At 43.0% G+C, this 15,994-nt stretch overlaps 1 protein-coding gene across 3 annotated transcripts in view; it reads left to right on the top strand.

The window, feature by feature from the left end:
• Positions 1–15,994, top strand: part of PCDHAC2 (protocadherin alpha subfamily C, 2) — a 294,194-nt gene that overhangs the window by 222,323 nt on the left and 55,877 nt on the right. The window contains exon 1 of one of the 3 annotated variants that reach the window (XM_006891144.1): positions 6,665–9,803. The exons of the other annotated variants lie outside the window; for them this stretch is intronic. Coding sequence (XP_006891206.1) covers positions 7,248–9,803 — 2,556 coding nt within the window. The 5' untranslated portion in view covers positions 6,665–7,247. Of the gene's footprint in view, positions 1–6,664; positions 9,804–15,994 lie in introns of those variants that run through there. 3 annotated transcript variants of the gene reach the window in all.

The following is a 15,994-nucleotide window of genomic DNA, read 5'->3' as shown; positions in this document are numbered from 1 at the left end:
TGCTTACAGCTGTTCCTCCTCCCTTGTGTTTCCATACTTGATGGTTCTACCTAGGTTGCCCTTTTTGTTAATCTGCGTGTGTTCTGTTGTGCATAGGGTTTTCAGAGGCCTACTATTTCAGAAATGGGTGGCCAATCCTTCTTCCTAGTCTGTATTAATCTGAATGTTCAGATTTAGAGGAGTATCTGACAGACAGCAATTTGTGGAATAGAATAGATAGAATAGATAAGCAAATTCAAGACTCCAATTGCAATACTGAGAGATGCAATGGGCAAAATCTTGAATGATCCCAGAAGCATCCAAAGAAGATGGAAATAATAGGCAGAATCACTATGCCAAAAAGAATTGGTCAACATTGAAAGATTTCAGAAAGTACCATACGAACAAGAGCCAATGGTAACAAAAGAAGAAGTTCAAGCTGTGCTGAAGACACTGGCAAACAGTAAGACCCTGAGAATAGACGGACATGTTTCAACTAACAGATACAACACTGGATGTGATCACCAGATCCATATTTGTTCCCATTCCCAAGAAAGATGATCCAACAAGATGTGGAAATTATTGAACCATATCATTAATATCATATGCAAGCAAAATATTGCAGAGGAGTATCCAAAAGCATCTGGAACAACACATTGACAGGAAACTGCTAGAAGTTCAAACTGGGGTTAAAAGCAGCTATAGATAGCACCAGGGATATTAAACTGATATCAGATGGATATTGACTTAAAGCAGAGAATAACAGAAGAATATCTGTTTATAATATCTATAATAATGTCTGTTTGTACTTTATTCATTGTGCAAAGGCATTTGAGTGTGTGAATCACGACAAACTATGGCTAACATTGAGAAGAATGAGAATCCCAGAATATTTAGTTGTGTTCATGCAAAATTGATAGCTAGACAAGAGGCTGTTGTCTGAATGGAACAAGGGAAAACTGTATGGTTTAAAATCAGGAAGAATGTGATTCAGGGTTGTATCCTTTTCCCATATCTATTCAATATGTATGCTGAGCAAATAATTTATGAAGTCAGATTACGATGAAGAATGTGACATCAGGAACAAAGATTAATTAACAAATTGTATTATTCAGATGGCATAGCCTTGCTTTCTCTAAGTAAGGCAGACCTGAAGCACTTGCTGCAGAAAATTGAAGACTACAGCTTTCAATATGAACTATATCTCAACATCAAGAAAATGAAGCCAAGCCCATTGCCACAGTCAGTTTGTCAATCCACCTTATCCAGAGTCTTCTCCTCTGGCACTGAACCTCTACCCTTCCAAGCTTGATATCCTTCTCCAATCGTCCCTCCTGATCACATGCCAAAAGTATATGAGATGGAGCTTCAAAATCCTTATCTCCAAAGAGCATCTTGGTTTCACCCTATCTAGGACAGACCTATTTGTTCTCTTGGAAGCCCAGGGTATGTTCAGAACCCTTCTCCAGCACATCTCAAAGGCATCAATTCTTCTTTCATCCTTAGTCATTGCCCACCTTCCAAGATGCATAGCAAGCAATTGAGAAGACTATGGCTTGGATTAGGCACACCTTAGTGTTTACACTGATATCATGGCTCTTTAGAACTCTGGAGAGGGCCTTTGACAGCAGATTTTCCAGTGCAACTCATATTTTGATTACCTGACTGCTAGTGCTAAGAGTGTTAATGTGGATCTGTAGAATGCTGGTGTTTTTCTTGTTAGCTTAATTCTGTTGTGTTGTAATTGGTTTCTGTGTCCAGTGTCCTGGATACATTTGACAATAATTAAGGAATGTAATTGAAGGGTACTATTTCAAAGTTTTCATATATCATGAAAGTAAACAAAGAAAATATCCTATTATCATTATTCTTTGTACAAGTGTCACTTTCTTTTCAGTCATGAGCAAGAAATATCTTTATTTTCTAGTTTGTTGTTATGTTGTTAAGTGCTATTGAGTCATAGGCAACTCATCGTGATCCTATGAACAAAAGACCTGGACACGTGTATAACTTTCATCCTTTCTGCAGTTCATAGGGTTTCTGGAGGCAAGCTATTTTGGAAATGGATGCCACTCCTGTTTCCAAGCTTGTTTTAATTGGGGAGCTCCACCAAACACTATCCACCATGGTTAACCATTATTGCATTTGATACATCATTGCCACAGTGTTCAGCATCGCTGCAACCATGAGTTACCTCTGTACAGCAAATGGACAGACAAGTGCTATACCTCTTAGAAGAATGTTTGATCAAAAACAATTAAAACCAGGCCCGAGGGCTGCAGATTAGAGTCACCCACCTTTGGCTTGGTAGCATCACTTTCTGTCCACTAGGCCAACTGATCTCTCTTTATGCTGTTTGTTTTTAAATGCCATCGAGTCATACAATTATAAAATAGAGTGATAACATAATACCTTTGGTTAGGACCTTTCTTGGGATCCAGCAACCTTATTAGTTGGATTAGTGTTTCCAGGTTTGAAATACTTTATATTATATATTCACGTTACAAGGTTAAAGGAAGAAAACCCACATTAAAATCATTGTAGAGAGGCAATCAGTTCTTATACAGTTATAGGGAATTGCCTGAATTGTAGCAGTTCTTTAGTTGCTAAAGAAGGATTTTTTAAAAAATGAAGCAATTAAGGGGTCGTTGCCAGGGTGGCTGGGGAAAAGGGGGGAGAGAAAATGTGAAAAAAAATTAAAACATTTTTTATGTTAAAAAAATGAAGCAATTAATACCTTCATGGCATTAATAAGGGTTTTTTAAAAAAAATTATTGGTTTACATGTAAAAGTAATATACATTTGTATACATTGTGTTTAATGCGTTTACTCTATTCACACTGTGCTTCACATTATAATTCCCACACATTGTGTTTTATAAAATTAATCACCATTAATTACTCCATCATTATCCCACCTTCTCAGGTCCCCACTGGATCTTTTCTAATTCTTTCACCTCCTTGCTCTACCCACCAAACTCTGCAACCTTGAGATTTCCCCTCCCCCACTCCACCTACCTCCTATCCTCAGCCTCATTTCTCCTTCCCCTTCTCCCTTTGGACTTTGGTGCATGTCTTACTAGTAATCCTTCTATTTTTACAATAATGGTCTTATACAGTATTTGTCTTTATGGACTGAGTTAGTTTATTCAGCATGATGCTCTCCAGCCTCTCCTATGTTATGTACTATTTTTCAAGATAAAGTTTTCTACACTGATGTATAAATATCAGACATACCTCCTGATTTCAGGTTGTTTATATTTAAATAGTATTAAATTATTTGATTGAATTAAAGACATATATGTATATAATTTAGAGTTATACCATAGACTGTGGCATATAAGATTATTATATTTAGAATAAACAATGTTTCATAGATTAGAAATATTTCAAACTAGACCTTTAAATACACACACACATACACACACACACACACACACACACACACACACACCCCATTTAGAATTGGGGTAGGGGAAGCAAAGGAGAGGCTATTTATATCTGAGAGAATTGCACAAAGTTGCAAGCTGAATGCTGTTACAAAAAAAATTTAGTACCTCTGTGCCAAGCTCTATATGGGTGCTGGAGATTATAGCATATTTGAGAGTTCCTCCATACTCTGTTGCTAAAATATTTCCGTAAATCCTAAAAAAAAGGTGATTCTCTTGCAAAGGAACAAATCTTTTAATAGAATTTAAATGACAGAAGTCTTTCGTTTCATTGGTGACACAGGAGAGAGCTTATTTTGATATTGTTTTTAGAAATAAAATTATTTAAAAAAATAATTTATAAACATTGTCGTTATGTGCCATCAAGTCAGAACTGACTTACAGCTGACCTTCCAGAAGGTTTTCAGAAGCTATAAATCACACAAGAGGAGGTTTTCCCATCTTTCTCCCACAGGGCATCTGTAGATTCAATTTACATGGCTTCAGGATTGCAGTGCAGCTTCTTACCACTAGGCCACCAGAGCTCTCTCTAAAAAGAGTTGGAGGACTTGCTCCCTATTTCCCTTTAAGGAGGGAGGTCCATCCCTTTGGGGATGTAACTTTCTAATAAATTTATCTTTACTATTTTACCCTAAAAAATTGGCAAAGTTTAATTTTTATGCATATTCATCTTCCCCATCATCATTCATTTCCTACCTGACATAATTACAGATACTTGTCTGTGTTTGATACTGAAAAAGCCATGCTCTCTAGACTGCCAACCAAGGTTTTATCTGATGATGATAATAAAGCTATATATTAGGGAGCTCTGGTGGCCTAATCGAAAAGGAGTTGCACTGTCAATCCAAAGGCAGGAAGTTCAAACTTAACCATTGCTCCAAAGAAAGATGAGCAATCACCTCTTGTGTGATTTACAGTCTCTGAAAACTCACTGAAGGGTCAACTATGAGTCAGTTCTGATTTGATGGCACATAGCAACAACCATATGTAATATATATTATTAACAATACTGCATTTGTTTGTAATCTTCATCCAGATTATTTTATGCACAAACCTAAAGTAATCTGAACACTAACCTTGTGAGTTTTACTTAATATTGTTTTATCCAATTAAAATGAGTTAGCTGAGGCTTAGGTTAAGTAACATGTCCAAGATCACATGCAATTAGTCACTGACAATTGTGAAGTCTGTTTTCTTAATCCTGATAAGTTTTTGAAGGTCAAAGAAGAAAGTGCATGTTGGTGTAGTTGAAGTACTAATGCTAATATTTGTTATCAGGGTTTTGTCAGCAGTCTATGAGGTCACATTTCATCAATGGGTGAGATTAATGAGGGCTTCAGTATTACAGTACTGAGTATAGTAAATCAGTATACCAGCAAATGCAGAGAAGAATGTCTCAGGAAAGTGACTGATTATGTTGATTATATGCTTGCTTTATTAACCATTTGGAGAGTAAATATTAGGTAAAGTTTGTAGTTTTAACATGTCAAAATGGGCAGATGTCCTTACTGGAGGATAGTAAGATTATCGAAAGATGAACAGTGGTTTTTCTCCTTAAATGTGACATTTGGGGGCTTCCGTTAGAAACATTTACAAGCTTTTGTCATTTTAATATCTTCTATAAGTGCCTGTGATTTTTAGAAGGTCCTGGGTTCAGGCATGGCCACTACCTAGAGTCTAGGTTTCAGAGCTGTGGGTAGAAGTGACAGCAGCTATGAGGGTCTGGAAAGAGATGAGGGGAGAAGAGGTCATTCTTCTTGACAATTTAATTCCACTTATAAGCCATTTATTTTCAGAAGTAAGTAATGGGTGAGGACATAGGCCAGGCCTATAACTTGTGCACTTGAGAGACAAGGCTCTTTGAGATAAAATTACTACAGAAAACAGGCAGAGTTGCTGTTGAAACTTTTTTGGAAGGACTCAAGACAGAAGCAGGAGAAGCCAGAGAGCTTAAAAAAGAGACAGGAATAGAATGTGATGGAAAATGCTTCCCACTCTGCACCCTTGAGGGAACAAAGAGGACAAATAAGAAGAAGCAGTGGTAGGAGGAAGTTGAGAGCTTTTTTGGAATAAAATTGTTAGGTAATGATGTGTTACCACTGATACACTTGGTGGTTGGAAGGGATGTGCTCGTCCAGGCTGAATGTGATCATTACCTTGTTCCCTTCAGTTGTTCTCTCAAAGAGGGAAAGCATGCTAGATGCCTTTTCTTATTTTGGCTTTGTTCCCATCCATAGATAATGAAATGGCCCGCTGGGGTCTAGACATGAGAAGATGGTAGGAGGAAAGAAAGAGAATGAACATTTTTATCAAGTGCTTTTTTGCACTTTGTGGAAGAGATGTGAGGGCCTGGGAAGAGTGTGAATGTGCAGAGCAGAGAAGCAGAGGCAGTGACATAGCACAGAAAGGCGTCCTGGGATTCTCTGCCTTCTTGTTCATTGAAGAGGTCTAACTGATCCTTCCCTGTGTTACCTCAGCAATAATGCAGGCATATTAGTCAGAAGGGTACAGATACAGATAGAGTTGCAGTCATTGAAATTGTTGGCCATGGTGAGATAAACTCCAGCCTTCCACATCTTGCTTAATAACAGCAGAACTTTTACAGCAAATCATTAATGGAATCAGAATTCCAGCTTGGCTTGGAGAATCAAGAGTAACCCAGGATTTAATGGCTTTGCAGGCTCTTGAAGACATTGTCATCTATTAAAAAGCACATTAAAATCACTCTTGAAAGAACAAAGAATGTTCTGGATGATAAAAGGATTTGAAGTAAGATTAGGAAAAGCTTGAGGGAAGCATCTCTAAAATGTTACCAGATTTTACCCACTGTGATCAAACACATAAAGAGGCTTGTCTGCACTTTCTTAGAACCAATTTTTTATATATTTTTAATCAATTAAAAACAGTTTTTTGCCAATAGTGTATGCCACACACGCAGTCAGAGCCACTTGACTAGGAGCAAAATTGAGTGTTGGATCCCAAGGTGCTAGTTTTAGACATATTCCCAGAAGAGGACCCCCACTTGCCACCTCTATCCGTTGCCGAGGAGTGCTCAGGGGTGTTTCAGGGAAGGTGTGGGGTCCAGTAAATAATCCAGTAAATGTCACGCTCCCCTCTACCGATTAACCAAGCACGCTTACTCTGCACTTGTTTTCTTTTAATGTGGAGACATTGTCCAGATGCCCATATTTAGCTACGGCCCCTCAGTTTGTTTTTCTAAAGTGCGCTTGGAAATCTTTTTCTTGAGGAGCGGATGGACAGCTTTAGTCCTCGTGATTTTTCCCAGAGTAATCTCTCCAAGCAGCCTAGAGACGTTGGAGACTGGATGAACAGGACGGTGGGGGCGGGGAGAAAGGGAGTGGCCGAGTGCTCGGAGTCAGCCTGGATCAGAGGCGAGCCCTGGGTGATTCGAGTGGGACTGGAGCGGCTGGAGCGGTGGTGCATCCAGGGTCGCTGTCCGCCACCTCGGTGCTGAATCAGAGCTGGACTTGCTGAGCAGCCCGCCAGACTCTCCTCCTTGCCTCTCTCTCCTTCCTCTTCCCTTCCGCCGGAGCTGCTGCTGCAAGAAGGGAAGTAGGTTAGCGACTCGGAGGCAAGCGCAGGAGCTGGGATATGGGGAATTGGCGGGGGCGGCGGGGTCAGGAGCCCATGGGTGGGCCTACGAGGGGAGCGGCCCCAGGCGTTTGCTAGCGCGTGAGCCGTGGGGAGCGGGCGCGCAGGGCGGCACGAGCGGAGGCGGAGGCGGGGCCGGGCGTGGGGCTCGGCTGGGGAAGCAGCTGCCTCCGACCCTGCCTGGCTGCCGCCGCCGCTGCTGGTGGCTATGGAGCGCGCGGCCACCAGACCTGAGGCGACAGAGCATCCACGACTCCCGCGGCCCATGCCCCGGCTGCTGCTGCCTCTGCTGCTGCTGCTGCTGCTGCCAGAGCCCGCGATTCCCCAGCTGCGCTACTCGGTGCCGGAGGAGCAAGCCCCCGGTGCGCTGGTGGGCAACGTGGTTAGCGCGCTGGGGCTGGAGCTGCGGCGCCTGGGGCCCAGCTGCCTGCGCATCTACCATCTGGGCGCGCCCAGCCCGCAGTACCTGGAGCTAGACTTGACCAGCGGAGCACTGTTCGTCAACGAGCGCATTGACCGGGAGACGCTGTGTGAGCAGCGTCCGCGCTGCCTGCTTAGCTTGGAAGTTCTGGCTCACAATCCGGTGGCGGTGAATACCGTTGAGGTGGAGGTGCTGGACATCAACGACAACTCTCCGCGCTTCCCTCGGCCAGACTACCAGCTTCAGGTAAGCGAATCCGTGGCTCCTGGAGCGCGCTTCCACATAGAGAGTGCGCAGGACCCCGACGTGGGCACCAACTCCGTGCAGACTTATGAGCTCAGCCCCAGCGAGCACTTTGAGCTGGACCTCAAACCCCTGCAGGAGAACAGTAAGGTGCTGGAGCTGGTCCTGCGGAAGGGCCTAGACCGCGAGCAGACGGCCTTGCACCATCTGGTCCTCACGGCCGTGGACGGGGGCAGTCCGGCCCGCTCAGGCACAGCGCAAATCTCTGTGCGTGTCTTGGACACAAACGACAACTCTCCTGCCTTCGACCAGTCCACTTACCGTGTCCAGCTGCGGGAGGACTCACCCCCAGGCACACTGGTGGTGAAGTTAAACGCCTCGGACCCGGATGAGGGCTCCAATGGCCAGCTCAGGTACTCTTTGAGTAGCTACACATCAGACCGGGAGAGGCAGCTCTTCAGCATCGATGCCAGCACTGGGGAAGTGCGAGTAAGTGGGGCCTTGGATTATGAGGAAGCCTCCTCCTACCAGATCTACGTGCAGGCTACTGATCGTGGTCCAGTGCCCATGGCAGGTCACTGCAAGGTGCTGGTGGACATCGTGGACGTCAATGACAACGCACCAGAGGTGGTACTCACCAACCTGTATAGCCCAGTGCCTGAGAATGCTACACCAAACACTGTTGTGGCCCTAATTAGTGTCAATGACCAAGACTCGGGTCTTAACCGGAAAGTGAGTCTGAGCTTGGAGGCCTCTCTACCTTTCCGGCTGAATGGTTTTGGAAACTCTTACACACTCGTGGTGAGTGGCCCACTAGACAGGGAGCGAGTGGCAGCCTACAACATCACAGTGACAGCCACTGATGGGGGAATACCACAACTCACATCCCAACGGACACTGCGGGTTGAGGTCTCTGACATCAATGACAATCCGCCACGCTTTCTCAAGGACTCCTACTCCATTTACATCCAGGAAAACAATTTGCCAGGGGTGTTGCTTTGCACAGTGCAAGCCATAGACCCAGATGAAAAGGAGAATGCAGAGGTGACCTACTCCCTCCTAGAGAAGGAGATTCAAGGGCTGCCAGTTACCTCCTATGTCTCCATTAATAGTGCCAGTGGCAGCCTTTATGCTGTCAACTCCTTCGACTATGAGAAATTCCGGGAATTCTACGTGACTGTGGAGGCCCAGGACAAGGGGAGGCCACCACTGAGCAGCACTGTGACCGCCAATGTGTATGTGGTGGACATGAACGACCATGCCCCTCACATCCTGTACCCTACCTCAACCAATTCATCAGCAGCCATTGAAATGGTGCCTCGAACTGCCCCTGCTGGCTATCTGGTCACCAAAGTCATAGCCATGGATGCAGACTCTGGGCAAAATGCTTGGCTCTTTTACCATCTGGCCCAGGCCTCTGACCTGGACCTCTTTAAAGTAGAACAGCACACAGGAGAAGTAAGGACTACCAGGAAGATGGGAGATGAGAGTGGTGCCACTTTCAACCTGACTGTGGTGGTCCGAGACAATGGAGAACCATCCCTCTCAGCATCTGTGGCTATTTCTGTGGCTGTGGTGGATAGGGTTTCCAGAATCCTCCCTGACACCCAGAGACATGTTAAGAGCCCAAGGACATATTCTGAAATTACACTTTATCTTATAATAGCATTAAGCACAGTATCTTTTATATTTCTTTTGACAATCCTTGTCTTGAGTATTATCAAGTGCTATCGCTACACTGCATATGGCACTGCATGCTGTGGAGGCTTCTGCGGAGTGAGGGAGCGGAGTCCTGCAGAACTTTACAAACAGGCCAACAACAATATCGATGCCAGGTTACCGCATGGCCTCAAAGTGCAGCCACACTTCATTGAAGTGAGAGGCAATGGCTCCCTCACCAAGACCTATTGCTACAAGGCCTGTCTGACAGCGGGCTCAGGGAGTGACACTTTCATGTTTTACAACACAGGGGCCCAGACAGGACCAGGGCCTGGGGGGACTCAGGCAGCAGTGACTGAAAACAGGCACCTCTTGGGCCAAAATAGGCAGAGTACCGGAAACCTGATTATTCTCAAAAATGAGGCTGTTTCACAGAATGAGGTGAGGCTAACATGGTAAAGGGAAAGGACCTTCTATGAGACCATCATTTTTTAAATGTACCCATAAATATCATGGAGATAATCTTTATTGAATTGCTATCAGTGGTAGGGGTTGTCTGGTAAACTTAGTGTCTACAGTGCCTGTAGTTTGGTCAGAATCTGCTGTTTTGTTTCTAGGATAATTGCACTAGAAAATTGTCTTACCTTCTTGCCCTCACACCCAGCTATACAAGGACTTGCCCAAATAATCACTTGAGAAATGAAGATTAGACTTAAATATTTTATGTTAAAGCACAGTTCTATAGAGGACTAGAAAAGTCTTGAGAAAAAGTAGCATGCTTTTCAAGGTAACATGATATTCAAGGAGATTAGCCTCTGCTGTGCCATCCACAGTTTAAGTTCTCTTGAAGTCCTGTGGGAGTGTAGCTTTTTAAGTTCTAGACCTCTAGGGAATGTTTTACTTTGCACCATTTACAGTGAATACCATCCAGTTAATTGCATCCAGCTGTACTGATCTAATATGATAGGATCATTGGACATTTGTGTCAGAGGAGATGATAAAGTCATAGAATGTGGACCTCAACCTGAAGTAAAAATTTGTTTGAGTGTATAAATGTGATGACTTTTCTGTGGGAAGACACTTCTTTTAGGGGAAAGAAATGATGGTAAAGCAGGAGAGCAGTATCAATTTGTCTGATTGGGTCAGGGAGATATTAGAATTAGTGGAATAGGGATGTGGGGGATGGTGAAAGCAAGGAGAAGTTAGAGAGGAAGAGGAAAGACAAGCACCCTCTCACAGCCTTCTTCCTAGACTCTGAATTCATGCCAAGGGTATTTCTCTGCATTCAGTTTTAAACACAGTTTATAATCTTTTTACTTCCTGTTGACAGTTCCAATGGTTTTGATGTGATACAAAGTAGCCTCAAGTCTCTTGTGTCTTTAAGTTGAATGACAATACTTTTTTTAATGGAATTGTCATTTTCTGGATCTAAAATTAGATTTGCAGTGGCCACAACAGGCTCGGAATGTGTATTGCTTACTCTATGTGAAGGCAAATGTTAGTATATGTTCTGATTTTAAGTTATAAGTAGGCATAAAGCCAGCTGGATAATTATTATGAAAAACATATGCTAATCATTTTAAAGTGCCCAAGTGTGTATATGTGTGTGTGCAGGCACGTGCATGTGTGGTGTTAGTGTCCATGTGCATTCTTGAAATAATATACTTTGTGAAACTTTGAACTTGGATTTCATAGGCCAACGTTTTGCGATGAATTATTATCTTCCCAAGCAACTACTTTGTGGTGAGAACTTTTATTGTTACCAAAATGTGAATGAATACTATTTATCCTTTCTATATTTTTCTTGCTATATTTCTTTTTTCCTCATCATCTACTTGTATTTTCATATCCCAGTTCATGATCCCTCAAGGAAAGCAATGTTTATTAAAAACACTGGAGGTTGACCAGAGGAGACCTCCCTATATTCATTACAGGTAGTCTTATCAGAAGACCCTGATGTTAGTCAGTGCTGAGCTATCACAGGAGAGGAAGTGCAGTTTAAGAAAAAAAAAACCAAACAGGAAGGGGGGATTATATCATAGCTTTTGGAAGCTGTGAAGGGGCTTGGCTTCTAATAGGGATACTGTAGACATTTGCTTAACAAATTTTTGTGAAGCCTTTTGGGACTGGGATAGGCTGCAGGTGCTGAAAAGGCATAGAGAACGGGCCAGACAGAGCGAGACCCAAGGGAGTGACACTCTCCTGGCTCAAGTTTGGAGCAATTTGATGCATGATTTATACACAGACCTGTGTGTTCGCATCTACTTTGGTACACAAACCTTTGCTCTAGCCAAGGAGTTATGTCAGAAAGTGTATGCCCTCATGTTTTGCCAGGAGAGCCCATGATTTTAATAAAGGAAGATTTTCTGCCACATGCTTTTTGGAAACTTAGTAAAAAGCTCAATATTTTCAGCTTCTAAAATGATTACGGTTCTAAGAAGAGGGTGAGTCACACTGTCATAGCATGGCAAAACGGGAGCAAAATCACTCAACTCTGAAAGTCATCATTGCTAGACCAATCTATTGAATTCTGTTGTTGGGCTTTCTCTCCTTTCCCTATCTAGTCACTGCAGATGGCAGGAGAGGCCTGGGGTTCAGCCAACGCCATGTGCCACATTACAATCAGATGGAATTAGAAAGGAAGGGGAAGGACATTTGCACCCATTGGCTCTCCTGCTTTTGTACAAGATGTTCTGCTTTGTAATATTTGTGTGGTTTTATTGCCCGTAAGTCATATAGTAAACATTTACTGGCATTTGGCATATGAGAAAACAAATTCAGGGAGATATTTTAAATCATACTTCTTGTTGCGGTTGCTGTGTCCTGTTGTGTTAGAACTGATTCATAGCTGACCTGCCAGAAGGTTTTCAGAGGCTGTAAGTGTCGCCCAGGAAGAGATTGCCTATCTTGCTCCCACAGAGTAGCTGGTGGATTCAAACCACGTGCTTTTGGATTGGCAGTGCAGCTTTTTGCTGCTAGGCCACCAGAGCTCCCCAGTAGTGTAAGGAGGCAGAAATCTCAATGTTTCTACCTTTTTTGATATGAGACACTGAGGCAGGTAGGCTACCACTAGTTGATCTTGTAATGTGAAAAGAGTAAGTCCTTGAATAGGAGTCTTGCTTGCTTCATGGCTAATCAGTGAGCTACTAAGTGGAGTTACAGCCTCTAAGAACTCACTGAAGGGCCAGCTATTCTGATTCTGTGGGAATGAGTTTGAATTTTCACTAACGCACCGGGTACTCCATGGAAGAAAGGTTTGGCAGTTGATTACTTAAAGGTTATGACTTTAAAAATCCTGAGACAGTTCTACTCTGTCCTGTAAAGTCATTGTGAGTCAGAACTGACTTCATGACATTGGGTTTGGTTGATTTTGCATGTTGTTGTTGTGTGCTGTCAAGTGGGAACTGTCTTAAAGGTGCCTCCCTGTCCCCAGTGAGTTGTAGAGGCTGTAATTTGCATGGAGGAGATTGCCTATTTTTCTCCCTTGGAGCAGCTGGTGGATTTGACTTTTTGTCTTTGAGTTGGCAGTACAGCTCCTTACTCACCAAGTCACTTGGTTTTGCATACGGTAACACCTGAGAAAATCATTGAATACGAATGTTGCTTCTAGGCCAATATATTTTCTGACTTTACTTATTTGTTTTATTGTTGGAAAAGCCTGTTAAGAGCTTTTATACCTGTTTGTTCAGAGTTTTCTCCTCTTGCTTATTAAACATCAGCAGTTAACACTAGGCTCTAATCTTTTTTTCCTCCAGTGAGGCTATTTCATGAGCCACAGGAGCAGTATGGTTTTTGAAGTAACTATTTAGCTATGGGGCAGAATTTCTCTTTGGAGAGTTATAAAAACCTGGTCTTGAACGTGGTTGGCACATTCACTCCTCCTGAAATAGAATTAAGTCTCAAGGTGGCATCTGAGCCTTTGTGGTCCTGGTGCTGATGAGTCACTTTATACACAATGGGCAGACTTGTCCAGCTAGCTGCCTCAGGGACCGGTTGGCAGGCACGTGGATTTCACAGAAAAGCACAGAAAAGTTCCATTTGTGTTCTAATTCCAAAGCTATTTGCATTTGCCAGAATTCCAGTTGAGTATTTCTGCTCAGGTGTGTGCATATTCATCCTTCATGAAGTTCTAGTGACCTGGAAGAGATAATAATCCTCCTTTCAGTGAGAATTTCTTTTTCTCCAGGATTGACTTTTCTATCTAGTGAGCCTGTCATGGCATTAGTTTACACTCAGTGTGAAGTGGGATGAACTTAGAAAAATGGCCCAGTGGTCACAATAAGGCAGAGAAATTAGATCTAAGAACTCAGGCTCCATCCTCTGACAGTCACTTTTAAGTGGATGGGTTGCTTTGTTTTGTCATCTCCATGTTGGTTTATAGGCCTGTTTGTCTGAGAAATGCCTGTCTTCTTTGGTTTAGTGACATAATAGTGTCTTTAAATTCCTTCCTTCCTTTTTCTATAGACTTGCTCGGCCAGATGGATTGAGTTTTCTTTTCTCTGACTTTATCTTGTATATATTCTGACTGATGAAGAAATAGATTAATTGTAACTTGAATGTCATTGGTCTACCCTTTTCTCTGACCCAAGAGTGAGCCGTCACATGGACATCTGGTCTACCTCAGAACACTCTGCAGGGACACAGCCTGGCATGTTATAAATTGTCTATTGGCATGCTGACTACTTGACAGAGTAGCAGAATCAGTCCTGGATACTTGCCTTGGTTGGCTACCAACTTTTGCTCTCAGTGAGGGGCCAGAATGATATCAGTTTGCAAATATTCTAGGAAAAATTAGTTACCAGCCCAGTGGTTTTTCTCCATTTTATAGGGATTGGTAAGTGCCTTTGAGTATTAATTTTGCAGGACTTTTCCTGGTTGACATTCCTGTGCATGTTATAATACGAACATAAATTTAGCTTGTTCGTGATATATTGAGTGATATGACCATGATTTCAAAAATCAAAGGTCAAGAGGTTTCCTTAATAGGGTTTTGGCTCTGCTAGTCTGAAAATGGTTCCCTTCCCCCTCCCTTTCAAGAATTTGAACTTGAAAAATGTGAGGAAATCTCTGACATTGCAAGGTGAAGAGAAATGTTAGTTCTTTGGCACATAAACAACATGAGCTCCTCTCTGGCTTTGCAGGGTCAGTACTCTAAGCTCCAGGGAAGTGAAACTATGAGTGAGAGAGTAATTGCTGTGCTAGCAGGCTGTGCTTCCAGCATTAAGCAAGCTTTGCATTTTCTGTTGTACTGGTTCCTGTTAGGCATGTTTTAAAGATATTTTTCTTTCACTTTTACACTCTATAGACTAAGATTGTAAATGATTGTTTTTAGTGGAAATATTCCATTCAGAATTCTCATATTTACCATCTCTTCACTTGGATTGACCAGAAAGCCACTACAGGCAGTGCCAGAAAACCAAACCCCCTACCTGGTGTTGATTCTGACTCACAGCACCCCTGTAAGCCCAGGCAGATTGTCAGTCTTTATGGAAGCTGACTACCATGTCTTTCTCCCTCAGAACAGCTAGTGGATTTTCTTATTAGCAGTGGGACTCTTCTACTACTGTGCTTCCAGGGCTTCTAATATTCAGTCTTGTTATTGTTATTGTGTACTGTGCATTCAGAACTGATCCATAGCTGACCCCCCAGTGTGTTTTCAGAGGCAGTAAATCACACAGAAGGAGATTGCCTTTCTCCCTCAGAGTAGCTAGTAGATTTGAACCATGCACCTTTGCATTGGCAGTGCAATTCCTTACCACTTATGCCACCAGAATACCCTAGTATTCAGCATAACAGTGGTTATTTTAAATGTTATATTCTTTCCTATATTAATTTCAACAGTATATGTATTAATTTTATAGGTGTGCCTGATACAGGCCATGGTCTTTGCAATCACTTGTTAGGCATCAGAGAGTTGGACAGTGACTAGGGAGGATAGAAGGAGAATTGACGCCTTTGAGCTGTGGTGCTGGAGAAGAGTATTGAATGTACCATGGACTGCTAAGAAAACAAACAGATTCACCCTGGAGAGAGTTAACCCAGGCTGCTCCTTGGAGGCAAGGATTCTGAGGCTTCATCTGACATACTTTGGACATGTTGTAAGGAGGGACCGGTCCTTGGAGAGGGACATCATGCTTGGGAGGGTGGAGGGACATTGCAGGAGGGGAAGGCCCTCTATGAGGTGGATTCATTCAGTAACTGGGGTAATTGGAATGGTTGTATCAGAGAGAGTGCAATTGGCAAAACAAAACAATTGGTTTAGGAGTTGCCTCCGGAAACTCTATGTACGAACAGTGTTCAGGCTGTTCATTCATAGGGTCACTATGAGTCATCTATGACTCGAAGGGATTAAGCAACAATAACAATGACGACGACCAAGAGAGAGCTACGTTGGCCTAGTGGAAGGAAGCTGTGCTACCAAGCAGAAGGTGGGTGATTGTCATCTGTGGCCCTCAGTCAGGTTCAAGTTGTCTTCCTGTCAAACATTCTTCTAGGTGGTATAGCACTGGTCTGTGCGTTGCTGTACAGAGGTAACTCGTGGTTGCTGTGATGCTGAAGCCTGTGACAGTGCTGTGCCAATTGTGGTAATGGGCACCCAGGGTGGACAGTGTTGGCTGGAGCTTCCCGACTAA

This window comes from Elephantulus edwardii, unplaced genomic scaffold, assembly GCF_000299155.1.
Source record: "Elephantulus edwardii isolate Elephantulus edwardi_28Jun2011 unplaced genomic scaffold, EleEdw1.0 scaffold00095, whole genome shotgun sequence".
Lineage (NCBI taxonomy): Eukaryota > Metazoa > Chordata > Mammalia > Macroscelidea > Macroscelididae > Elephantulus > Elephantulus edwardii.
This window is presented reverse-complemented; position numbering and strand designations above follow the sequence as displayed.